This window comes from Jaculus jaculus, chromosome 14, assembly GCF_020740685.1.
Source record: "Jaculus jaculus isolate mJacJac1 chromosome 14, mJacJac1.mat.Y.cur, whole genome shotgun sequence".
Taxonomy (NCBI): Eukaryota; Metazoa; Chordata; class Mammalia; order Rodentia; family Dipodidae; genus Jaculus; species Jaculus jaculus.
Genome location: NC_059115.1, coordinates 78,947,562 through 78,974,802, shown reverse-complemented (window position 1 = coordinate 78,974,802; position 27,241 = coordinate 78,947,562). Strand labels below are relative to the sequence as shown.

At 39.2% G+C, this 27,241-nt stretch overlaps 1 protein-coding gene across 2 annotated transcripts in view; it reads right to left on the bottom strand.

Moving 5' to 3' along the window:
* Edil3 (EGF like repeats and discoidin domains 3) overlaps positions 1-27,241 on the bottom strand; it is a 413,243-nt gene that overhangs the window by 231,593 nt on the left and 154,409 nt on the right. The window contains exon 3 of one of the 2 annotated variants that reach the window (XM_004651638.2): positions 23,134-23,160. The exons of the other annotated variant lie outside the window; for it this stretch is intronic. Coding sequence (XP_004651695.1) covers positions 23,134-23,160 — 27 coding nt within the window. The remainder of the gene's footprint in view (positions 1-23,133; positions 23,161-27,241) is intronic. 2 annotated transcript variants of the gene reach the window in all.

Below are 27,241 nucleotides of genomic sequence, written 5' to 3'. Positions count from 1 at the left end.
TTGAACCTGCCAGTCAGGCTTGTATTTCAGAAACTGCGAATTGGACCCTCTGCCAAAGAAACCCTTCCCTGCTGCACCTCATCTCCTTTATCTCTATTGAACATTTGCCCCAAGGCAGCATTGCAATAATTGTTACCAGGAAGCACCCCAATTAAGAATGCAAACCTTACCCAAGCCCACAACTTCTACTTATCTGTGATTTTTTTAAATAGCATGTAAATTATCTTCATTGCTTTGGGTTTGTTAATATCTTATCATCTCCTAATCCTGCACACATGTGCATGTACGTTCGCATGCACAAAAACATTAACTCCATACACTTGAATGCTAACTCCATGCAGACAGGGAATGTTGCTTGAATTACTAATCCACCTAAGTCCTGATCAGGGCTACATTCAGCACAACTTTCTTGAATCAAAATGTCTCCAGGTAATAAAGCCTTACTTTTTTTTTTCCAAGGTAGGGTTTCACTCTAGTCCAGGGTGACCTGGAACTCACTATGCAATCTCAGGGTAGTCTCGAACTCATGGTGATCCTTCTACCTCTGCCTCCCAAGTGCTGAGATTAAAGGCATGTGCCTGCATGACTGACTGACTATAAAGCCTTACATTTAATGAGCGAAAGCTACATTTATCTCTGCATTATGCCAGAATGTACTATTTATGCATATAGGATAATTTTCACATATACATAAATGCATTTACAGAATCTCATTTTATTGTTTTCTTTTTGAAATATACAAAAAGAAAGCTCAGAGAAATCATTATGCTTTACTTTTTATACATTTTTTTATACTTAACTTGTTATAAGAAATTATGCTTTCAAGATCCCAAGTAGTATCTCTCAACTACTGACCAAGAATAGCTTATTTCTTATGAACAAGTACAACTTTGACAATTTGATCTTCTCACTCAGACACCATGGGCCCATTATAACTATGCATGTGCTAGATTCTGGATAGAGCAGGCAATTTACAAATAGGGTCAATTACCTCAAGAGTCTTGTAGGCTAATTAATGATGCAAACAGTGACATAAGTGACGAAACTTAGTAAGTATAGAGTTTGGGGAGAACATGAGGAAATTGCCCAGTCTCATACCAGGAATTTGGGTGTGACATCTTACATAAAAGCTTCACCTGAGATCTGCAAGGTGAATGGGACAGTAGAGCTTTACAAGCACAGGAAGACGACAGCATGAATGACAACGCAAAGTGGAGTCAAGCAGGGTTAATTTGTAGACAGGAACAGACAACTGCAATAAGGAATGCGCGAGGAACAGGGATGGGGAGAGAGCCGAGAAAGTGGAAGTCTGATTGTGACGAGCCACACAGCCCAATTAATTATTTATACTCCATTCTGTGGGTTATGGGAAATCATTTAATGTATTTTTTTAACCAGGGAGTGGATGATCAGATGAATATAAACTAGCTGCGTATGTTTAGCTACCTGATTAAATTATTGAGTGATGCATCTATTTCCCATAGAGAGTATTTACTTCATTGGATTAAAAGGAATTTGGGGGGGGGTGTTGTGTGACAGGAAGAGAAGCAGAAGCATTGTGAAAACAAACAACTAGGGGGCCAGAAGACCCTTGAATGCAATCAGGGACGGGTTGATGATGCTCATGCTCATAGACAGTGTTGAAATTCGGAATCACTGGGGTTACCAGTATCTTCTTAGCAGATAAAGATTATAATACCCTTAATGTATAGTGAGGTGTGGATGCAAATATGTGCGTGGGGGTGGCTTTGATGATGGGCCTTGTGATCTTGGCTAACAAAGATAAGAAAGAGGAAGAGGATCTAGGGACACAGCTGAGACTTGCGGTCAACAGCCTGGTGAGTTTTAATGAACCATGAGGAAAAAATTGGTTTAAAAATAGTGCAACAATGAACACATAATATAACTGTGGTCATATTTTATACAATATGGTTTCTTTTTTCTAGATAGTTTCTTGCTGAAGCCCAGGCTGACCTGGGAGTCACATGTAGTCTCAGGCTGATCTTGAACTCATAGTAATCTTCTAACCTTGTTCTCCAAAGTGTTGGGATTAGAGTCAAGAGCCACCATACCAGGCAATATATATATATATATTTAATTTATTTGAAAGAGAAAATGAGAGAGAGAAAAGGAGGCAGAAAGAGAGTGTGACAAGGAGAGAGAGTGAGAGAGAGAGAGAGAATGGTTATGTCAGGGCCAACAACAATTGCAAATGACCTCCAAACTATGCACTGCCTTGTACATCTGGCTTACATGTGTACTGTGGAATTGAACCTGGATCCTTAGGGTTCATAGGCAAGCATCTTAACCACTAAGCCATCTCTCCGGCTCCATCTTATATGTACAAATGTGTTGGACAAGTGACAATGATTATGAAAGTTCTAGATATTATCCTTGACATGATAAGAATGAATAGAAAATGAGGGAGAATATAATATTCTCAAACAATTGAAAATTATCAACACTCTGCTTGCCACTACTTCAAATTATCCAGTGACAAGCAGAAATGAGGGTTGGAAACACTGTATGAATGAGATGGAACATTTCTGGGAAATTTTTGATAATGCCATGGAATTTGTGTGTCATTTAGTGGGGCTCAATGTCAAAAAAAAATGAGGTTTCTTTGTATCTGAACTAAGCAAGCAGTATATTAAAATGAATGGAATTGACAGAGATCATTGGCCAGTAAAGTCTGAAAGACGTGAAAGCTCCTGGCTTTGAATACAATTGCCTGGTTATAAGAATCCAAGAATAATTAATTCCCAGCAATGTCATGCTTGGTGGGGAGAATAAGACCTTTGTGCTTTAAACAGGAAATTGCAGTGTTAATTGATTTTGCTTTTGAAAAAGTCAGTTTTGATGGGAAGATGATGAAACTGTCCAATTTGTTAGGATCTTTTCTAATTTGCAAAAGCAATCAAATTCACATTTCCTCTGTATTAGAAGTACCAGTCCTATTAGGGCACTAAACTTTTATACATAGATCTCACTCTAATTTCATACTAATTTGAGTAATGTTATATATTCCTTTCTTTTGTTTTATGTTCCTGTGACTTCATAGCAAAGAAAAGTAAACAGTCCCTGTCTTATTAAGTACTTTTCGAAAGAATGTGGAGTCATCACAGTAAGATATCTTGAAAAATGCAGCATTAATTAAGGGGAATCAACCAGCAAGCCCTGTACCTGGCTCACAGTCAGAACACAATGGGCATGGGGACTTTTCCCTGGAAAAGACTTCCTAAAAGAACCCCACTCATGCATGCATAGGAGGCCACTACCACCTGCCGACAGACATGCGCAAGGGGTGGAGGTTGAAGAGGGAATAACTTACAAGGGAGTAAACAGTGCATAAAAGCAAGCAAACAAATAACAGCAGCAGTACAAGACCATGGAGGCTAAGCCAGGCGTGGCGGTGCGCCCCAAAGGCAGAGGTGGGAGGAGCACGGTAACTTCAAGGCCACCCTGAGACTACATGGTGAATCCCAGGACAGCCTGAGGTAGAGTGATGCCATACCTTGAAAAAACAAAAAACAAAACAAAACAATAACAAAAGAAGCCCACGGAGGCTGGATTCAAGGAACGGGGCAGATCAGAAACCTCCGTAGGGAGAAAGGGACTGGTTTCAACTGCTTCCTCCCTTGCACACTAGCTTTCCAGAGTCATATTAAACACCACATTTCGTTCTTGGGCATTGTCTTCAATTGGCTTTTTTCAAAGCAGCCTCAACTGTTCAATAAAAATTTTGCAAATCAAAGCTGGTTTTTGTTTTTTTTTTGTCAATCTAATTAAGGGAATATGGTAGTGTGCAGTCACAGGATTCAGTGAACCAAGCCTCAGGTGCATGTACCGCTCCCATGGCAACGTAAGAAGGAAAGTGGGGGTTCTGGAAATTTACCCACTAACCATCTGTTGTGTAAATGGAAATTGTCCTAATAGGCTCATGCATTTAAACATTTGGCCCATAGCTGATGGTGCTGTTGGGGACTGCTGAAGAACTTTGAGAAGGAGGAGCTCAGTGGAGGAAGAGTGTCAGTCACTGAGAGTGGCCTTTGAGGTTTGGTAGTCTGGTCCTATGACCTATGTCCTCTGTGTCTTATTTTCTATCTATAGATGCAACATTACCAGGTGGTCTCCTGATCTTGTCATGTCTTTCCCACTATGCTTAACTCCTTAAGAATGTAGACCAGAAAGAAAAAAAAAAAAATCCATTCCTGCCTTATGCTGTCTTGTCAGGAGTTTTATCAGTGTGATGGTTGATCTGTTTAGTAATTCACCAAAATCCCTTTTGGGTGGGTCTCTGAGGTTGCTTCCAGGAAAGATTAACTGAAGGAGGAAGTCCTTCTGCCATAGTGAGGCAGCCCCTCTCAGAGGAGAACTTTATATAAGGAAGTGCTGGCTGAAAAGAGCCCTTCCTTCTTCCCACTTGGCTGCCTGAGCTGTTTGCTGCCTTCCAGTGGGGACTGAAGACCAGCATCAACTGAGGACCCATGTGGATTGAAACCCAGGGCCTCCTCAGGAAGCCTTCAAGTTTCCAGTGCCAGATTGGAACTGCAGAGACATCTGGCCACATGGACTGAGCAGCTACCGGGTTCCTTGATTCTCGGGCCTGCAACTGCTATTGGACGACTGTAAATTAATCCAATAAATTCTCTTTTGAATATAATTCATTCTAGTGGTTCTGTTCCTCTGGAGAACCCTGACTAATGTACTCTTTATATGTAAAGGACAAATATACATAGAAAGAAATCAGGGAGGCTGTCCCATTTTTAATAGCAATAAGAAGACAAAACTAAATTCCTAAGAATAACACTAAGGATGTGAAACATCTATGTAATGAAAAACTAAAAACACTCAAGAAATAAATTGAGGAGGACTTGAGAAGATGGAAAGACCTCCCATGCTTTAGGATAAGTAGAATTAATGCTGTGAAAATGGCAATTCTACCCAAAGCAGAAGCGGTTCTAGAGAAACAGAGTTGTAAGGATGGGTTTCTCTAGTGGGCTTGGTGTTATCTGGAGTGTCCTTTCCAACTTTAGTGCTACTAAAGGCCCTAGTGGTAATAAGGACAGCACTTTTAATGGAAATAAGGGGGCACTAATAATACATGGTGTGAACTATTTAAAGGACTCCGTGAGATAGATGTATTTGGTGATCCTGACTCTTGTGAACAGCAAGGAATTTAGTAATTCTATATTAAAACAGTTGAATATTTGTGGAAAAGCAAGACAAATGATGAGGTTGGTTATTTGCTTCTAGCATCTCTGGACAAACTAGTGAGGGAACAGCAGAAGCTCATAAAGGAAAATTTCAAACTTAAGTCCCACGTACATGATCTCCAGGATTCTAGGGGAGCCCTGGAGGACAGTCTCCTCTCTAGCCAGAACAGGGCTCAGACAGCAGAAATACAAACAGAAGCTCTCATTGTGAGATTGGCTAACTTGGAACATAAACTCAAATCCCAGGCTTACCGACTACGAGAAGTTAAAGTAAGGGCTCTGGCTGGAAAAGAGCGGGCCCTATGACTTGGGATAGTGATATGTGGGAAGACCCTGAAATATCTGGGGACATTGAGCCCTCAGATTCTGAAGAAGTTGTTTTGCATGAGACTATGACCTCCCCTCCCTGAGTCAAACCACCATACACAGCAATTAGTTAAGTTACTAATAAAACAGCCACAGGCAAAATGACTGAGGGCTAAAAGCAGAATTTGGAACATCTAAGAAAAAACATGTTTGTGCCTGGGAAAGTACTTACCAGCTCTTCAGATTTTAACATTGTTAGTGGTATATTGGGACAATCCCACAAGATGGAAGGATAAGGAAAAACCATCCTTTATAGCTTAATCCATTTTTCTCAGTCGAAATAAATATGTCCAATTCAGGAAAGGAAGACCCTAGGGAGCTATCTTTAGTGTTTGAAAAATATTACTGTTTTTCCTGTGCTTCTTGATAATATTAGAAAGTCCATGTTGATTAAAATATTGGATTTGAAAAAGGCTTATTTGAAATTCAAAACTTCTGATTTATTTCAAAAACACTCAGCCTTACCACAAGATACTCCAAAGCCCCACAAGTTAAGGGATAGCTGATCTATCTAGAACATAACTTTGACATGTTAAAGAATTGTGACAATTATAATTCAAAATATAAATTAACTCAATTGTATTCTAAAATCTGCATAGAATCCTATTCAACACAAAAAAACACAGCTCATGTATGGTGTAAAATGTAGTATATACATACTACTATGCATTGGAAGAGAATAAGCTTTTAAAGTTGCATTGAGATAAGGAATGACAACATAGGCAATGAAAACAGTGTGTACTCCTTATACTTGCCAGACTACAGCCAACCATTGACCTCCAACAGTGCTATAACCCTTATGAACATATAAATGGGTAACATTTTCCATTCTCTTTCAATTTAAGCTAGTAATGTTTATGTGGGTTTCCTTGACTAACAATGTGAGAAATAATGTTTATAATTTCCCATAGATGTGTCAATATCCAATTAGCTACTATACATGTTTTCTTTCCACTGCTCTGTACTTGAAGAGACAACAGTTAGAGCATAGCTTTGTCAGTACAAATTCTTAAACATCTCCAAATGAGCAGAGAACCTCTATGCGTTTACTCTGAATTGGTCCTCTACACACATTTCTTTTTATCTGAAGCCACATTATGCTCATACAGCTCTTTCCAAATACATAACCAGCTTATCCTGAATGATGAAGCAAACAATGAGTCATGAGATTCAGAGGCATCTAGTTAATAAAATGTTCAGACCATAAGGAGGTAGGCACAGACATAAAAACAAAATAGAGACAGTCAGGGCATGTGAAACATAGAATATATGATCTGACCTGTCATTTTATTATTTTATTTTCATTTTAGCATTATCCTAACTTGGTGGGTATTATAGTTACCTTCTTGTTCCTGGAATAGAGCACCTGACCAAAAGCAGCCAGAGGGAGGAAAGTTGTAAATTTTGGTTTATAATCCTGAGGAGAAGTTCCATGAGAGCAGGAACTGAGGCTGAACACCACTTCAGCCAGAGTGGCAAACTGCAGCAGGAGAGTGAGCTGATGCACTGACAAAGTAGGAGTTAACAGACGTCAAAGTCTACCCCACCTCTCCTCCAGTGGAGGGACCGCTTCCCAAATGGCCATCACCTGGACACCAACAATTCAGAACACAAGAGTTTATGGGGGAAAACCACTGCAAATCACCAGAGTGTTTTTTGTTGCTTTATTAACATGCTTGCCACTAGAAATGTGACTACTGATAATCATTAATATAAATTATGCCACAGGAAATAGATAATACTTCTAATATATTAAGGCAAATAATGTATGTAATCAACATTATACAGGACATCACAAAATATTGAACAGTTCTCCAGCTAGTTAGATCAGTCACAAGTATGCAGATGGGGATGGACATAATAGTATTTCAGACAAGAAGCTGTGGTGTGTAGGAGGTGACGTTGAAGTAGAGAGTATGAAGGTTTCTGAAGCATCTTATGACAGACATAGCAGTGTGCATATCTCAGGTCACGTTGCTGAGAGAAGAAATGCTTGGAGAGAGATGAGGGAAGGAAAGAACACATGCATTTTTTTTTTTTTTTTTTTTTTGCATTTAGGCCATTTGAATCTTGGCTGAAAATAAAATTATTAAATTCAAGACAATGGCTGGTAATGGAAAAGAGAAAATTGCCTCATGAGGATGTAAACTGGCCACACTGGTATGTTCTCACACATACTGCTTCCAATGATGACTATAATTTCAGCACTCCACTGCAAGAGCGGATACACTGAGGGTTTAGAGTCATAGGCTTGAAAACATAATCCGTCAAGGAGAAATGGAACCCAGGCAACTAGTGCAGAGAAGAGGCCCAAAGATACAGGAAAGAGATGATCCAAAGCACCGGGACACGAATCAGGCATGGGTACTCCCATAGCCCATGGTGGAAGACAGTGCCATCAAGCAGGGGCATACAAAAACATGCATTGCTGCTCGGGCTGAATCCTGCCCAGAAACTAACCCAAGCTGTCATCCTTAGTTGACTGAAGTCTTGAATTCTGAATCCTGCATCTAAATAGTTAAATTGCGATACGCAAAAGAAGACAAAGATTCAGCTTTCCATGAGTTCATAGTTTTCAGAATATTAAGATAAGCAACCCTCAAAGATGATGTTTTATGAGCAGTATGCCTTGTGTTTCTCTAAATTAAAATCTGGGGAATTAAATGCTGCCACCAGGAATACTTTTTATTTCTTTAGATAAGATATCTATAGCAAAGATGACCGAACAGGTGTTAAATGAACACCATAATATAATTAAATCATACAGGTAAATTGATTCCACAAATTGCTCTCAAAAGTACCTTGGATCTCAGTGCTGACTTTGGTGTGCACATGTTCTGTGTTTGTCATAAGGATAATGAGGTGCATGGGAACTTCAAAAATCAAATGAATATTTAAAGTGGCCTTTAGGGAAATCCTGAATTGGAATTCATTCCAATAATTAATTCAAAGGTCATATAGTTGGCAGACTAATAAAATATATAGCATAACCGAAACATTTGGCCATTAAGAACTTTAGGTCAAGTGCTCATTACCATTCTAGACTTAAGACAATATTGTTTAAAAGGAAAAAGAAAAACGGACTTTTCTCCAAGGAAACAAAATATTACAGTCTTCCATAAAGTAACAGAATATATTTCCATTTTTACATCTGTTATCTCAGAAAAAAAGTCAAAATTCTATATACCCTTTGAAACTGTCAAACTATATTTTTCCCATTTCATTAGAAATGATTCACAATTCTTCAAGGTGAGGAATCTACCATTCCAAGCAGCATTGATATGGCTAATTATGTCATAGTGTTCTCCATTTATATGTGTATTGCATCTTTAAAATATATTTATTTATTTATTTGAGAGGTAGAGAATGAGAGAGAATGGGTGTGCCGGGGCCTCCAGTCACCTCAAGTAAATTCCAGATGCATGTTCCACCATGTACATCAGGATTTTGTGGGTACTGGGGAATGGAGCATGGGTCCTTAGACTTCGCAGGCAAGTGCCTTAACCACTAAACTTCTCTCCAACCTTGTATTACTTATACTCTATAAAAGCAACTAGAGGGGCTGGAGAGATGGCTTAGTGGTTGTTTGCCTATGAAGCCCCTGGTTCAAGGTTTCATCCCCCAGTACCCATGTAAGCCTGATTCACAAAGTGGTGCATGCAGCTGGAGTTTGTTTGCAGTAGCTAGTGGACCTGGTGTGCCCATTCTTTCTCTCTCTCTCTCTCTGCCTCTTTCTGTCTGTTGCTCACAAATAAATAAAATAATAATAATAATAATAATAATAATAATAATAATAAAATTTAAAAAGCAATTAGAAACAAACAAAAAAATCTTCACTATAGAAAAATTTTCATTGAATTTATCAGAAACCTGGTGGAAATTACTTAAAATACTTTTTTAGAAGGTCATGATTAGTTATACCAAGCAAATCATACATTTACCTGATACTCCTGCTCAAATTCCTTCCCATATACTTCACAGGCTAACATTCACTGTAAATCCCTTGAAACTGACTATATAGAAAAATACATAGCTTTTAAATTGAATTATTTTTTCATTGTCTCTTCTGATTACATTTGGGTCTAAAAATATGTTCCTTATTTTCATCAAAATGTAGCAAAAATAAATTGACCTTTGACAATCATATCTTTAATGTTCATTCTATTCTTCATTCAATTTAATTTACTGAAAATGTTTCCCTTTCTTAGTTTATTTTGAAACTATGCGTCCAGCCTGTACTGAGCTATTGAGGACAGTTGTTATCTAATTATTTTCCATCTCTATGTCTAAGGTACAATCTGTCATTCCTTCATCTGCTTGAGTTCCAATTAACTCAGAAATTCTGAAGGCCCTTTAAGATGTATTTTAGGTTCCTTCAAAGAATCTTCTGTTATTCTTTGAAGTAACATATTAGTGATCTCAAAATAGATCTTAAGATTCTCTTTTCTATTATTCCTATTTATAGAATGTTAATTGGCTGACTATCAGCTATCAAGAAATGGCTGTCTGGATTAAACGAGAAATGATACTTTTGTATAACTTCTAAACGCAGGCGTCCTGTAAACAGGCTTGCTCAAAAGAGTGATCACTTGTTACACGATACACATGTATGTCTGTTCCTGTCCTCATCATATTTCTTTCATTAATGATTTTAGACTGTCCCCAAATACTTCATATATAAGTTAGAAATATCCCAATAACTAATATAGATGGTAGCAATATGACAAGGATCGATAAAACAATAAAGGCAAATGTTGTTTTAAGACTCTATTTGCCAAAGAAGTGATTTAAAATGTGCAATGCCAATAATATTCAGCATCGTGTCAGGAAGCGTCATCTACCTGAGTCACTGACTAACAGCAGCTGCTGAGCGGGCGGCTCCGTCAGTTGCTGACTAGAGAACTGGCAGCCCTGGCACAAAACAGTAGAAATACGTGTGTTTACTGAGTATCTAGTTCCCTGGTAAATAAAGCGGAGGAAATTCCATTAAAATGTTTTTGTGACACATTTTTCACAGCTATCAACCGGTATTTTCTGCTCAATCTCTCCAGTTACTCAAAATGATGATTTCCCAGGGGTCATGTCCACATCACACTGAGACACTTGGCTCTCGTTACCTGAATCTGCAACAAGCTTAGACTGTGTCTGAGTGCATAATAATCTTCTCTTTGTCCCTATCCACTAAAGGAAAATTTCAAAGTTCAAAAGAATGTATGGACTTCACAATGCAAAACGTATGTTAAAATTAATGTAAAAGTAAACGTCAACATAGCAGTAGTTTGTTTCAAAGTTCATGACTTCCAACTATTTTTTTTAATATTTTTTTAAATTCATTTATTTGAGAGCGACAGACACAGAGAGACAGACAGAGGAAGAGAGAGAGAATGGGCGCACCAGGGCTTCCAGCCTCTGCAAACGAACTCCAGACACGTGTGCCCCCTTGTGCATCTGGCTAACGTGGGACCTGGGGAACCGAGCCTCGAACCGGGGTCCTTAGGCTTCACAGGCAAGTGCTTAACCGCTAAGCCATCTCTCCAGCCCCGACTTCCAACTATTAAATGAATTTTGACAAAGGGTGATTTTCATGCACCATGTCAAATAGTTGTTTTCTTTTCAAAGCAGATAAAATATTCTGGGTTGATTTTATCTGCCAATAGAAATATTATAATGGAAGTAAGGTAAGGCTTTTATGCTTAGTTTGAGTTTTTCAGTGTGTTCTCATAATAGATACTAGCCATGGATACTAGAAATGTGTTTAGTTTTTTTTTCTAAAATGAGGCTATGGATTTCTTTATTTATATTATACATAATAAATTTAGAAATAAAGGTAAAAATGTGAAAATACCGTTTTGTTTTCTGATTTCTAGCTTTTTTTTGGGTATTTTATCGTAATATAAATATTATAGGAGTAACTGTAGCTGGCTTTTTTTTTTTTTTTTTTTTTTTTCCTTGAAGTAGGTCTCGCTCTGGCCTAGGCTGACCTGGAATTCACTATGCAGTCTCAGGGTGGACTCAAACGCACAGTGATCCTCCTACCTCTGCCTCCCAAGTGCTAGGATTAAAGACATGCTCCATTACACCCAGCCTGTCTGGTTTTTTAATTTTTTTTAACCCCAAACTCATTTATTTATGTATTTATTTACTTATTTATTTGAGACAGAGAGAGAGCGAGAACATGCCAGGGCCTCCTACACTGCTGAACACTCCAGAGACCTGCTGCACTTAGTGTGTCTGGCTTTAGGTGGGTACTAGGCAATTGAACCCAAGCCATCAGGCTTTACAAGCAAATTACCTTTACCCACTGAGCCAACTTTCAAGCTCCAGAACTCACTTATAAAGACAGAGTTGTTAATGAAATAAATATTAATCCCATTGTTACTGAATTATATTGGCTAGACATTTACAGCATTTTGAAACTTTAGCTTTTGTTTATCAATTTTATCTTTTTATTTTTACATGTAATTGGGCATATGGATGGTATCTTTAATGCTTCAATATGTAAACCATTAATTTAATTATACTTCATAACCAATTTCACATTACAAGAACTATAAGAAAAAAAATGTTCCACCCTTTCTTATGAATTTCTCAGCACACACTGACATACTTATTTAATCAAAAATTGCAGATACTGTTGGGCGTGGTGGCACACACCTTTAATCCCAGCACTTGGGAGGCAGAGGTAGGAGGATCTCTGGGAGTCTGAGTGAATTCCAGGTCAGCCTGGACTAGAGTGAGACCTTACCTCACAACAATGGAACAAAACAAACAAAACAAAACAAAAAAAAAAAAAAAATGGCAGATACAGAAAATGCCACCATAATTCATTGCACATTAATTTAACAAAGTTAAACGACCCAGCCTGGATGTCCAGGGCTCAGTCTTGGTTTCTTCCCACGTGCAATGAAATGATACAATGCAACCACCCATTAGTCACTCAGTGTCCACATTGGTTATCAAACTAACTTTCTGGTATTTTAATGATTTGTGTTCCAGGAATTCCTATTTTACTTAATATTTGCTCTGAAATGCAAGAGTGGTGATGTTGTCGGCAAGTTTTTAATGCCAAAGAGAAGCTCAGGATGTGTGCCAAGTAAAACAGTGGAAATTCTTAACAATAAAGGGTAATAGGAACAGAAATCCCAAGGTCACCAATATCTGCGGTAAGAACAAATCTATTCTTAAAGTTGTGAAGAAGGAAAAATAAATACTACCAGTTCTGCAAAAGTTATGGCCACAATATACGTGCTTAGGTTAATGGGGAAAAATCATTTGATTTGTTTATTGTTGCAGAAAGATTCATATTACTGACCAAGAGCAGCTTGTGGGAAAAAAAAAAATAGGTTTATTTTGGCTGATAGACTAGAGGGGAAGCTGCATGATGGCAAGGAAAATGATGGCATGAGCAGAGGGTGGATGCCACCTCCCATGCAACATCAGACAGAAAACATCAACAGGAGAGTGTGCCAAACACTGGCGAGAGGACACCGCTGTAACACCCATGAGCCCGCCCCCAGCAATACACTGCCCCCACAAGGCATTAATTCTCAAACCACCATCAGCTGGGAACCTAGCATTCAGAACGCCTACATTTATGGGGTACACCTGAATCAAGCTACCACATTTATGTATATACAAGAGATGAATATAGTCTATATGAAATTTGGTAGTATCTATGATTTCAGTCATCAAGTGGGCATCATGGAATATATCCCAACTGCAGAAAGCACTCAACCAAAAGCAGCTGATGGGAGGAAGCTGTTTTTGGCTTACAGTCTCAAGGGGAAGCTCCGTGGTAGCAGGAAAAAGGATGGCAAGAGCAGAGGCTCCACATCACCTTCACACGGAAGGCGGCAACCCACAGTGGGAGAGTGAGCCAAACCAGCGCTGGAGCGATGGGGCTACTAGATCAGCAAGGTCCACCATGGCCACCCACCTCCTCCAGTGAGCCTCCATTTCCCAAGTGGCCATCAGCTGGGGAAAAGCAGTCAGAGTACATGAGTTTATTGGGGACACCTAATTCAAACCACCACAATCACCAATGAATAAATTACTACTGGAGTCTCAGGAAATTAACATACCTATCAGTAGTGTGAATACTTAGAGTTTGTATGAAATGCAACTAATAAAATTGTGATTTTAGCAAATGCAAGATGGTGAGGTGATGGTACAAGGGTAGTGAGGCCCTGTGTATACGTGGTAGATATCAACCTGAACACTAAACAGACATATGTCTTGACGCTGTCTTAGCATTGCTGGGAACTGAATGGAAAAGTGAATCATGATCAGCAAAGTTTCAGTCCCCAGCCCAGATGGAGGAAACAATTCCATTCACATTGTATGCCACGAAGGTATTCTGAAATCCATTTATGGATAGAAATTATTGCCTCCCTTGGTCTTTGACTGATTCCTTCCACCATACCCAAAGACACATTATTTACATGGAAAGCAGTAGTACAGATCCTGAGACCTCACAGAAAATCGACTCCCACCCACCCTGCAAATGCCAGTCATCTGCTAGAGGAAATACTCCCAACTGACACACAAGTTGAGAGTTGGAAAATGAGAAATCCGTGTGGGTTAGAGCAGCAGCGGATTCTGGACGTGAGGTGAGTGTAAAGCCGGTGGATCTATAGGGTAAAGGAGAGCATGCAAACATGTTGCAGAGAGACAAACAAAAGTCAAAGCTCTGAGGCGGCAGGGAGCGCAGCGTGCAATAGTGTGGGCTGGAATTCTGCATCTTGTGGGCAGGAAATGAGTTTCAGTGTTCACTGAAGCCAGACACAGCTTTCATGGAATGAAAGAAAACAAACTCCCAGAGGTACCAACACATGATGTATCCATAGAAAGTACGTTCTTAATAAAAACAAACAATCAGTGTTATTAGTTCATCATTTCCAGAATAAAAATAAAATAAAGTGTGAATCAACAGGTTTCTTTTTCCATCTCCCAAGTGTTATAAGCACACCAGTCACCAGAAAATGCAAACCAAAAGACGCAGAAGAAAATCCTACTGAATACTCAAAGTCCTTAATGATATACTAGTTTCCCTTCTATAGCTCTATACAGCCCAAGGAATCTTACAAGTATGAAAATGTGCTTTGAAAAGAATATCAGTCTTGGGGTAGTCACATACCTCCTCATCTCAGCATGGCTCGAGATTTGAGGAAGTTTCTTGACAACATTGTAAATAAAACTCAGAATAAGTTAAATATTTCTATATCAACAAGCATGGAGAATATTAAACGATTTCTGGAAGGAAATACTTATCTACTCACTTTCTAGCCATCCCTGCTTTATTTTGTTCTTAGTAGCTGATTATTTACATAATTCCTCCAATATACCTAAAACCTAATTTTTTGAGGTAAATGACTTTCAAAAAGAGGGCTTCCATTTCAGAGGGGTATCCAATGGCCTAGAAACAAAAACTCAAGTCACACTAAAACTCACTGGCTAACATGCACTACAGCTTTATTACTTGTTTTTGTTTTGAGATCTTATTCATAATTCTTTTACAAGATCCTCCCTTAAGTTTTCAAAAAGAAAAGTCAAACATGTTTTAAACACTGAGTTTCACACCTTGCTATTTTATCATTTAAATGCCTGTCTGCATAAACAGAGCGTTACTTGAACAGGTAAATCCCCGCATCTTGAAGAGTTACAGCACATGAAGGAAGACCTCTCCTGAGTAAATGCATTCACTTTAAAAATGCCTTCTCTCACCGCTGGGAGGAACACTTGAGCAAATGCATCTCATGGAAGGAAAGGCGCTTGGCTTGCATTGTCAAGGGGAAGTTGATCATGGCGGGGAAAGCATGGCAGAGACGGAGCTGGGCGCCACATCTCCAGAACGTCAGGAAGGAAGCAGTCATTGGCTGAACTGGGAGATGGGCTGTGCTACCTCAAAGCTGGCCCCCAGCAACACTACATATCCAGCCAGGCTCCACACCCCAAATTTCCACTAGCTAAAGTCCAAACATTCAACACACATGCCCTATGGGGGATATCGCAAGCAAACCAATACTTATTCAAAAGTATATTATATTAATTTTTAAAAATATACTTATTTATTTATTTGAGACAGAGATGGAGGCAGATAGGTAGGTAGATAGAGAAAGAACAAGAATGCCATTGCCTGACTCCACTGCAAACAAACTTCCAATGCATGGCTTGCCTTTTCCATATGGCTTACATGAGTACTGGGGAATTGAACCTGGGTCCCAAGGCTTTGCAAGCAAACAACTTAACAGCTAAGTCATCTCTCCAGCTCTGTTATGTAATTTTTAAAAAATATATTTTCAATATTTTACTCAACGAATTAAACCATCTATGACTCATTCTTCAAAATAAAATAAGTTGGGGATGTCTGTGAGCTGAATGAGATAAACATGCAATAATCCTATTCTGTTACAAGTTTTTGGCCTCTAGAAAGCCCTTTTGGAAGCCAAATTCACAAAGCCAACTGGAGCCTTCCCTGACCCCCAGTGTGCCCAGTGATAAATTCAAATCTTCTGCCCTCCCTGCCCTTGCCCATAGTAACCACCCAGCACTAGATTCTTTCTGCTTATGGCCATGTTTGAGTCTCTTAAAATCATTGCTGTGCATCCCTGGCAGTAATTACTGACATGGCTTATTTAGTTGAAAGAATTACTAAGCAAAGTTTGTATTCTACTTCAACAAATGAAGAAAAATGGAGATCAATCCAATGGACTTTTTAACTCCTTCCAGAAAATTTAAATAGTAATTTAACACATGTTTAAAATTCTTAGGTGATAATCATTATTATCCTTCTATTTATGTGTATTTTCATTTGGGAAATGTGTCTATCATCATTCTTCTCTGTCTACTGGTATCTTAGCCAGGAAAACCCAAATGAGTTATTGGATTAACAGTGCTTTTAAAATCAGCATGAAACCAGAATGATTTAATTTGTTTAATAACTTAATCTTACCACGAATACTTATGAAGTACTTGCCGTGCACTAAAAGCTTGTTACAGTCATCACAGGTGCCATTGTGTTAGTAAATTGCACAGATGCAAAGATTTTAGCCATTATTTATATGTAGTCAGCTGTTATAAAAATAAACATTCTACAAAATCAGGGCATGCATACCTTAAAGAAGAAGCATTGATATTAAAAATTAAAGCATTGGCTGATTAGATGAATCGGTGGTTAAAGGTGCTTGCTTGCTGAGTATGTTGGCCCAATTCCAGTTCCCCAGTACCCATGTAAAGCCAGATGCACAAAGTGACAAATGTATAAAGTTCATTTGCCGTGTTAAGAGGTTATGGTGTGCCCCTATTCTCTCTCCTCCTCCTCCTTCTCCTCCTCTAGTTCTCTCTCTCTCTTCATGAATCAATGGTCAAATAGCTTCTTGATAGTTTAAAAAATAAAGCAAGAAGCTGGGTGTGGTGGCACACGCCTTTATTCCCAGCACTTGGGAGGCAGAAATAGGAGGATCGCTGTGAGTTCGAGGCCACCTCAAGAATTCAGAGTGAATTCCAGGTCAGCTTGGACTAGAATGAGACCCTACCTCGAAAACCAAAAAATAAATAGATAAATAAATAAGTAAAGCAAGCAAGGGACAGGACAATTAAAATATAGAAATGGCATAAACATTTGAGGGACAGACCTAAAGGCTACCTGGAAAGAATGCGTGCTGCCAAAAGAGCAGGATGTGAGACAGAGTTCTTCCACATACTTGGCAGGCCATGGGCTTATGAATGCAAAGTGATGACTGATGGATGGCCGTGGGCAGCTGCTTTTTGGACGTGTTATTGGAATGTAAAGAAAGGATCTGTGTGTAGTAGGAAAGATTAAGCCAAGTAGGTAACAGAGAAAGGGGCAAATTACAGAATTTGTCTAAAGTCTTCAGAGAAGTTATATGAAAGTTATAAGGAGCCGTGAGACAGAAAGGCCGGCAGAGCTTGCCCAGAGCTCGAGAGAATCGGGATGCCTGCTCTGTTGGAAGGAAGTGGCAGCAATCGAAGGGTGGAGTGAGGCCACTTGGGAGCCTTCTGCACAGCGACGCGAGTGGAGCGTGGCGAAGCTGCGACAAGGCGGGATTTGACTGCGGACACGGCTTTCAAAGCTGGCGCTAAGACGTCTGGAGGCAGGAGGCCTCAGCAGCACAGACTGAAAAGGTTTTGGCTTGGGCCATCGCAGTGGCAAAAACAGGAGCATGACTGAGGGAGAAGGTTTTAAATATGTAGATGTGTCACATAAAGGAAGGTAGTCAAAGGGATTTTCATTTCCTGTTTTATTCTTTTTGAAAATGTCTAGAACGCCCATGAACTGTTATAGCGATCAGGTGAGCATTAAAATAACATATAACGTTGTACATATAAAAACGTTAGTATAGGGCTGGAGAGATGGCTTAGCGGTTAAGCGCTTGCCCATGAACCCTGAGGACACTGGTTCAAGGCTCGATTCCCCAGGACCCACGTTAGCCAGATGCACAAGGGGGCGCGTGCGTCTGGAGTTCGTTTGCAGTGACTGGAGGCCCTGGTATGCTCAGTTTCTTTCTCTCTCTCTCTCTGCCTCTTTCTTCCTGTCTGTTGCTCTCAAATAAATAAATAAAAGTAAACAAAAATTAAAAAAAAAGTTAGTATACGTTTAGTAAAATAATTTGGTACACGTTTACAGTTTAAAAACATATTTAAAAACACTTCAATATATAAGGAAGGGTTTGATGCAGTGAATGAACATATGTTTTACAGACAAATTGGACATGAATACTGGATTAGTTTTTGTTGGTTATTCTACCTTAGACATATTGCACATGACATTTAACATTTATCTTAAAATGCTAAATATTCATGTAATAGGTCACTGTATGATTACTATTATTTAAAGTAAAATTAAATATTGCACATAGAACACTAAATACGGTGGCTATGCAGAATAATAAACAAAATTATACTAACTACTATATGGCAAGCAACAAAGATAACGAAAACGTTTTCAAAATACTTTGCTGGAGAGATTGCGCAGTGGTTAAGTGTGCTTCCCGTGCAAGCAGGAAGGGCCGGATGGAGTCGAGATCACCGAGTTCTAATCTCCACAGCCTTCATAGCAGCTGGGTGTGGTCATGCTGTAAGGGGAACAAAGCCCTGGTGTTCTTCAGAGCCCTGCAAGCTTTGGAATTAGTAAAAGGTGACTCTACTGAAAACAAAGCCAATCCAAGGAGTGGAGTTCACCCTTCCTCCCCGGTACGGTCCCCGGGAGAGGTACCACTGCTGCAGATGAGTGCCCGGGCTCCACGAGAATGCACACACACGGCTGTGCCACGTGTACATTACGTACAATCAGGTGCACATGCACAAGCAAAATGTAAAAAAAACTTTAAAAAAAGATGACTGTACTACTTATATAATGAACACTATTGTGATATGCAATTAACACAAATCATCATTTGATCAGAGGAAACCTCTACATTGGAAACTTATCCCATTGCATGGTGGCCAAAATGAAATTTGTTGTAGGCAAATAATTTGAAGGCGAGTACTTTACAGGAAGCAAACCAATAGCTATTTGAGAGATAAAACCATCTGAAGACACAGGTTGAGGCCTTGAGGCCAATGGGCTATATTATATCCATCATGACCCAGAAAGCTTCAAGCCTTCCTTGAGCCATCAAATCCCCAGAATATTAGAGTTAATGCCTTTTCACAGTTATTGGATTTAACTTTGGGGCAAAGCCCAGGACAGAAAAACTAAATTATAAAAAATACCTGACCTAGACATTTGGAGATAGCTTTAAAGATGACTTTAGCCAAGGAGGAAATGGCTGGATTCCGAAAATACGATAAACCTGATTTTTCACAGATTGTGAGGCATTAACAATTATTAATTATTAACAATTAACAATTATTAAATGATGGAAACAATGCTTGATCTATTGCTTCTTAAATTTCGCACTTACTCACCAGGCTATCTCTGATGGTTAAATTATATGTCAATTTGGGTAAGATATGGTGTCCATGGCACTGATCAGTACTTGTTGGGTCTTGAGAGGCCCAGGCGTGAGGTCTAGTGGAGCTTCCTGAGCTTAGCTAAAGTTTGGTGATCTGCCTCAGACTTAGCAAGACATCTCATGGGTTCTTGCCTGCTACTTCTGGGCAGGAGTTGGAATTATCATTTCAATAGTCACAGTTTACTATTGGCCCTTATCTCTTCCCCCATCCTAAAATCCCCGCCTTAGTCCCCAACATGATATAGGCAACTGTTTGTAACAATAAAGCAAGTTCCTGCTTCCACAAGACTCCCGACTCAGTGTGGTTTTTCTCCGGTGGCCAGGAGAGGTTCTGAGTCCTCCGACATCCACCCTTCTTCTCAACCCCTTGTGGGGAACCAGCTGGCCTGGTCCCTCCTCAGCACTACCTGCCCGCCAGGGAGGAGTCCGGAAAGTACTAATCTAGCTATTGTGGTGAATATGTATCCTTTATGTGCCCAACATTTTTGATCAGTTGAATTAATGCAAAATAGATGAAGCATGATAATTAGATAGGTCTCATCCAATTAGGGAATAATACGAGCTAAGCATTCCTAGAAAAATAGAAATGAAACTTTGCTGGGGAGATAGCTTAGCAGTTAAGGCACTTGCTTATGAAGGCTAAGGACCCATGATCTACTCTCCAGACCCATGTAAGCCAGATGCACACGGTGGCACACACGTGTAAGGCTGCACATATGTACAAGCTGGCACCTGTGTCTGCAGTTTGATTGCAGCTGCTGGAGGTGCTGGTGCCAATTCTCTCTCTCTCTCTCTCTCTCTCATAACAAGAAAAAAGAAAAAGAAAAGTAGAAACTCTGGCTCAAGAGTGTTAGTGATTGAGGGAGTCTCTATGTTAGGGCACTTGAAGTCGTAAGGCCCACCCTCGGTGTGGCCCCAGGCTGAAAGAGAGAAAGGAGAAGCCAAGAGACCAGTGCTCACTTTGGTCTGCTCCCTCACTGCCCAAGAAATGCGCTCAGCCACCTCAGGCTCCCGTCCCTGCGGGTTCTTCCCCATGATGACCTGCATCTCCTTGAAACTTAAGCTGAAATAAAGCCATCTTCCTTTAAGCTTATTTGGGCAAGTGTTTTGTCACAGTGAGAAAAGTACTAAATACATTGTAGCAGAGAAATCCAGTCTGAGTTTCCAGCCTCTCTGCACTTAGAGTTTAGATGCGCCAGTCCTCAGAACTAAATGAGCTAATTCCTTAATATAAGTTTCTTTTTAAAAAAAATAAAGTGTAACATATAAGTGCAGATTAAATTATTAATATTATTTATTTATTTACTTGCAAGGAGAGATAGTTAACAGAGATTGAGAGAGAAAGAGGAGAGAGAGAGCAAACAAATGGGCACACCAGGGCTCCCAGCCACTGCAAAGGAACAGCAATGCATGTGTTACTTTATGCACATGGCTTTACCTGGGTACTAGGGAATCAAACTTGGGTTGTTAAAGCCATCTCTCCAGCCTTATTCTTAAATATTTTAATGATGAAATTATCATGTTTAAGTTGTAGGTTTGGCTGATTTATTAAAATATCTAATAAAATAAGAGAAGTCTGGTGTAACCCTACTAGTGACATCAGTAAATGATCTTAGAAATATCTAGCAAGGCAGTTTAACCTGACGGCCAATGCTTACACACTGGTAGGGCAAGATTATAATCATTCGTATCAAAAATAACAGAACTGAGTACATTTGACTGCTCCCATGGAAGCAATTGACTAAAGTTGAAAGAGAAAGATCAGTTCAAAAGAGGCAGCACACATGAATAGTGGTGGTAAACATGAAGAAATGTGCTTATTAACATGAGGACAAATAAAAATTGTGGTGATTTTTTTATTTTAACATTCACAAATTAGGTTTTAATATTTAAGCCTGTTTTGAATATATTTATAAAAATACTATACTTGATTAAATAATTAGTAAAATTTCTCTATGCAGTGGAAGGAAAATATGCATTTCTGCACAAAAGGGAGAAAATTAATAAGAAATGTAAGGCAAAGATGAACAAGGATGCACAGCTCTCCTCAGACCTCAAGGAAATGAAGTGCTAAGATCCACGTATGGAAGCAACTCTTGTTCATTAGAAAATAATAGGGTAAGAGATCATCCCTTTCCAAAATGCAAGGGCATGGTTGGCCATGCAGAATGAAACTCTACAAGAAAAGGAAAAAAGACTTAAAAGTAGTGTGTAGCATAGTTAAGACATTTTTTGCTAACGATTACTATAAACAAAAGGAACAATTTCACAGTTTTAATGCTGAATATTTCAAAAGTTGCAGAAAAATATCTTATCACTGTGTTCTGGATGCAGTTGTACCGAGAGTTTGCATTATTTCTATTGATAGGTTTTAAACTGATAAAACAAATCTTAACCACTAGGCAATCTCTCCAGGGATGTCTGCCTGTCTATCTATCATCTACCTACCTATCCTCTATCTATGATCCATTATATCAAGACATGATGACATAGACCTTAAACAATATTATATATAAAAAAATATAACAAGGTTGGGTACGTACTTGAAATGCTACATAAGAAGACATTTTTTTGATACAAGTTTGAGCTTAAATAGGAATAATCAAGATTAAGTACCACCACTAGAATTTTCTGTCCTCAGACAGTCAAGCCCCATTTTGTCCATGAGTTTCAGTAACAATTCCCTGCTCTTGGTTTCTTAAGAATAACGTTTTCCTCAGGTGCTAGAAAAGAAACATCCTAGTGCTGACATCAGATCTGTTCTCTTCAGAGCCTCTAATGCCTTCATCTCAGGCTTCGCTCTTTATTCTGGACACTCTTGGTCTGCTAGCCTGTTTGTCTTTTGTTATTAATTACTAATAAAGTGAGCTGTTCTCCACCCTTTGTCCTCAGACATGTTCCTACACTTTGGCTCGCACCACAGCTGTGGGTCCATGATGAAAATACCCTGCCCGCTCCAGCCAGCAGTCATGGAGGTGCCTGTTCCAGGCTCCAGCCTGAGCACGGCCAATGCCATATATATGTGAGTATATATGTATATGTGTGTGTGTGTGTGTGTGTGTGTGTGTGTATGTATATGTGTATATATATATATATATATATATATATATATATATATATATATATATATATGGATATGCATATATATAACATATGATTATAGGGGATTACATTTCTGGACGATGGTTTCATTTTCACCTTTTATTTTTAGAAAAAAAAAAATCCTTCTCATTATTTATAACACTTTTTTCAGTGTTTTCATTTTCCAAGTTTGCTTATTCTCTAATGTTAATATGACATTTTACTATGATTTCCTATGTGACAGCTCATTTTTGGTTATTTTTCCTTTGTATTCAGAATTCTTAGCCAACATCACTCAGGCTAATATAGCACAGTAGACCCAGGAAACTAAAAGGGAAATAAAATGGGTAATTTTTGGCTGAAACATCAAAAATGTATTCTTCAAAAAATTGAGTCTCCAAGATTTTTGTGCTTCTTTGTTTGTTTTTAATCAGGGACCCACTGTTTAAATATTTACTTAAATAAGAGCAGTCCTTATAGCAAAGGAGCTTTACCTGCTGACGTTGGCTCTTCCTCTGATGCTACATTGAAAAGCAAAGCAATGAAGTGGGAAGGATAAGGGGATGGGATGGGGTAAGGTGGATAGAGTGGAAGAAAAAAGGGAGGAAAAGAGAAGAGAGAGAGAATTAAAAATATGTTTCATAGTTTAAAATAATCTCAAAAAGCCTCTAACTTACAGCTTTTACAGACATTAGAAATCTCTCATTTTCTAATGTCAGAATTATGGATATTTATATTATATTATTATGAAGATATTCATACTTTATGTATATGTTTACAATGAAAAATCATTCCCACCTCTTTACCAAAAAGTTTGACTATAATTAATTCATAATCATAAACAATTAGTTTAAAATATATATATATATATATCCCAACCTCAATTTTCTATTTAATTGAAAGGCATTGCCAGTGATTAAAATGCTTGCTCTATGCAGTACAGCAAACTCTGATGAAGACTGAAGTTAATGCATTTCAGTGAGTGAAAACCATTTGAATTTTACTAAATGTGCACTCACATGCCATGTTGTTGTCCCTACTGTGTGATTTCTGCTTTTCTTTCCTTCCACAAGCACCCAGGACTACATACTCCATCACTCCCATATGCCACACACCTAAGAATTCAGAGCGATGCCTTGTTGTGGACCTGAAGCTGTATAATTTGTTGTTTTCTTGCTTGCTTGCAGTATCTCAATCTCTACCCCAGGCTGCTCTGAAAATTACTAGGGAGTTCACGTGGACCTTGCACTGTCAAGCTAGATACAAACTGCCTGCCTTGGCCTTCTCAGAGGTGAAATCACAGTTGTGAGCCACAAACCTGGCTTTAGAGATGTACTTTATAAAGCAAGACTGTGGGTGATTTTATTTCATGCTTTCTCAGCCCACAAATGAATAAACACGGATCGTATGAAAGCAAAGGTTATGTATGATGTATGAAAATACAATTTTATCCTAAGGCAGAATTTCACAACCCTGGTGTTTACTGGAATGTCAAGTTCTGGGATCCATTTCAAACTAATTAAGTTAGAATCCCTTTAAATGATGCTAATTTGTACCAGGATTGAAACATTACCATGTGATATCAATATAAGGCAATGTTAACTGTATCCCATTACAGTGTGCATCATGTTGACTCCGGTTTTAAAGGTAGTGGTGTTGGATAGCTGCAAGACTCTGAGGCAATAAACCACTGTGCTGTGTATGTTTGGGGTGGAACACAGAAATTACAGTGAAGAGCAGAGTTCACATGAGTACGTCCACAGTGTTTCTTTAAGTCTCCATGCTCACTGTGACACTTACAGACACTCTGTGACAAGAGGCATGTCTGCTCTGTGCAGAGCCATTTACCCAGATGACCATCGCTGAATCATATGGATAACATGAGCCAATGAAATTTCACTTGATCCTTATACTTTTGAACTGAAAGTTTACTGTGCTGAGCTGCTTATAAAGGAGCTCTGTCTGCAGCTGAGCAGGAACACTTTCCGTTAAGGTTGCATCGGCGCCGAGTTCATATTAGACAAGCTTACTTTGTGTCCCAACCGCATTTGGCTCCCTCACTTTGGCTTGCCTCCTTGGCGCATAAAGAAGTAGAGAGAGCAAACACAGTTGGCATACATGGTATTGAGAATATAAATATTTAAAAAGCTGTTTGCTGTTCTATCATGTCCAAAATATATCATAATATGTTCAAAGAAGAAAGTTGTTAGTAGCTTCCAGGAATTCCCTGTTAGCAAAATAACCAGAGGCTTGAAGAAGTGCTGACTTCAGTTATATTACTAAGACTCTGGAGATGTGTGTGTGTGTGTCTGTGTGTGTAAGAGAGAGAGCTAGAGAGAGAATTCATTTAATTTACGAAGAAGGCAATACATGGAAAAAAGATAAATTTAGAGATGTTAAGATGGACTCAAGACTTTGTCTTGCTATGGGGTCTGGTGTCGCACAAGTATGAACATTGACTCGTGGAATGTGAGGCAAAGTTTTATTGGGTAAAACAAGCTAGAAAAGGAGGGAGAAAAAGAGTAGACCAGTGTACGTCCAGTGGTAGACCAGGTCTCCACTGCAGATTCTGGGTGAAGCCCTGAACTGTTGGAGTGTCAGTTTTTATAAAAAGGAAACAGGATAGGAATTAAGCCATAAATCACAATTTACATGTGACAGTCACAGTCATAAAAGTTTTTTTTTTGTTTTTAAGAACTTATAAATAGGTCTGCTAGCCAGTTATTGGGAACGCCACCTGGAGTGTGCAAGGTAGGCCTGTAACCTGGAGTCCTGCTTATCTTAAGGAGTTTGCTCAACAGTGCAGGCCCTGGGAAAGGACATTCGTCCCAGCAGAGCCTTCTGTGTACCTGTGATTAGCAGAGCCTCCTGACTTCCGTTTCTCTGACCTAGGTATAAAGAAATGTAGAAAAATGCAACATTTTGCTCTCTTTACAGTCTGAAAATGTCAATTTGAATTTGAGATCATAGCAGCTTGACTTTACAACTAAATTCTCTCCATGCCTGTTGGTGCGTTATTGTGCACCAAAGGGGGATCAGTGGCTTACCTAGAAAGGGGGGGGGGGTGCAGTAACAACAAGTTTATTGGAATTTGGCCCCTACTATTTGCAGGGATGAGGATTGGCCAAATATGTGGCAGGAAAAACGGCTCAGCAGTTAAGTGTGCTAGTGTGCAAAGCCTGTCTGTGTGCAAATGTGATGTAAACACCTGGTGTTTGTTTGCATTACAAAAAGCTTTGGGATGCCCTCCCCCACACGCATGCAAATAAGCAAGTTAAAATAAAAGAAAATCCAATGTTGAGGCTAAGAAGAGCCTATTCCAAGTAGCGAGGGGCTTCATTTTGGGCGAGTTGCTCTGTTTTCTTTAAACCAAATCCTGAAGCACTGGCAGGGAGCTGCGCTCTGGGAGCCAGGCGCACCTGGAAGGGTCTGCGGCAGGGAAGAGCCTCCAGGAGCAGGTGCAGAGCTGCGCTTCTGCCGAGCCCGCATTGCTCAGAACATAAAGGCGCTGCTAGCCAGCACTGTCCCTCTTTAAAAAGCACATGCTCAACAACACATAAGGAAGTGCTGGTGTCGGTATTAATTTATTCGGCTAATTAGCAGTTATCTGTTGGGCTAAGGCTAGGCTAATGGAATTATGAATAAAACTTCAAGAAGAATTAACTAGTGGGAAATAGAGCCTCACACTAAAAACAAACCTCAAGGATAGTGGCAGAGGCTTATATAATGAGATTTCAGTGAAACAATTATCACAAAAGGTACTGCCGTGCCACCTAAATGCTTCCACTCACTGTTCCTAATTACTTCTTAGAAGCCATGAAATCAGCAATTTAAAAGACATAGGTGTATATTCTCCTTTAATTCTACAAACAAGTACACAGGCACCAAGAAAAATTAATGGCAAAATAACTCTGGACACTGTATTTAGACAGATATTATTGTAATGCTAGGAAAACTTAGTACAGAACCGTATCTCATGCACAGGATTGATCGAGTATCTTTTCCCATAAAGCATCACACACTCCCCCTGCGTGCTTGTTAAGATGTTCCAGATCTACTAAATGTGAATTGAGGGTTAACCCAGGTATCTGAAGGTGATGTTTTGAAAAAAAAATGAGGGGGGGCTGGAGGGAGGCTTAGTGACTAAGGAGTTTGCCTGCAAAGCCCGAGGACCAGGTTCGATTCCCCAGGACCCATGTTAGCCAGACGCACAAGGGGGTGTATGTGTCTGGAGTTTTCAGTGGCTGGAGGCCCTGGTGCATCCATTCTCTCTCTCCCTCTTTCTCTGTCAAATAAAGAAATAAAATAAAAATATTTAAAAAAAACATCAAAAACAAACAAACAACAACAACAATAAAAAAAACTTAGAACTGTGACCATAACCCAGAAAAGTTTGTGTACCTGCTATTAGCAGAGCCTCCTGCTTGTCTGCCATCAACAGAGCCTCCTGACTTCTGTTTCTCTGTTTTTTTCTGTTTTTCTGGCTAGGTATAAAGAAATGTAGAAAAATACAACATTTTGCTCTCTTTATATTCCAAAAATGTCATAGTCTGCTGTTGGTGGAATTGCAAATGAGAATGCTGAAAGGAGCTCTTTGAATTG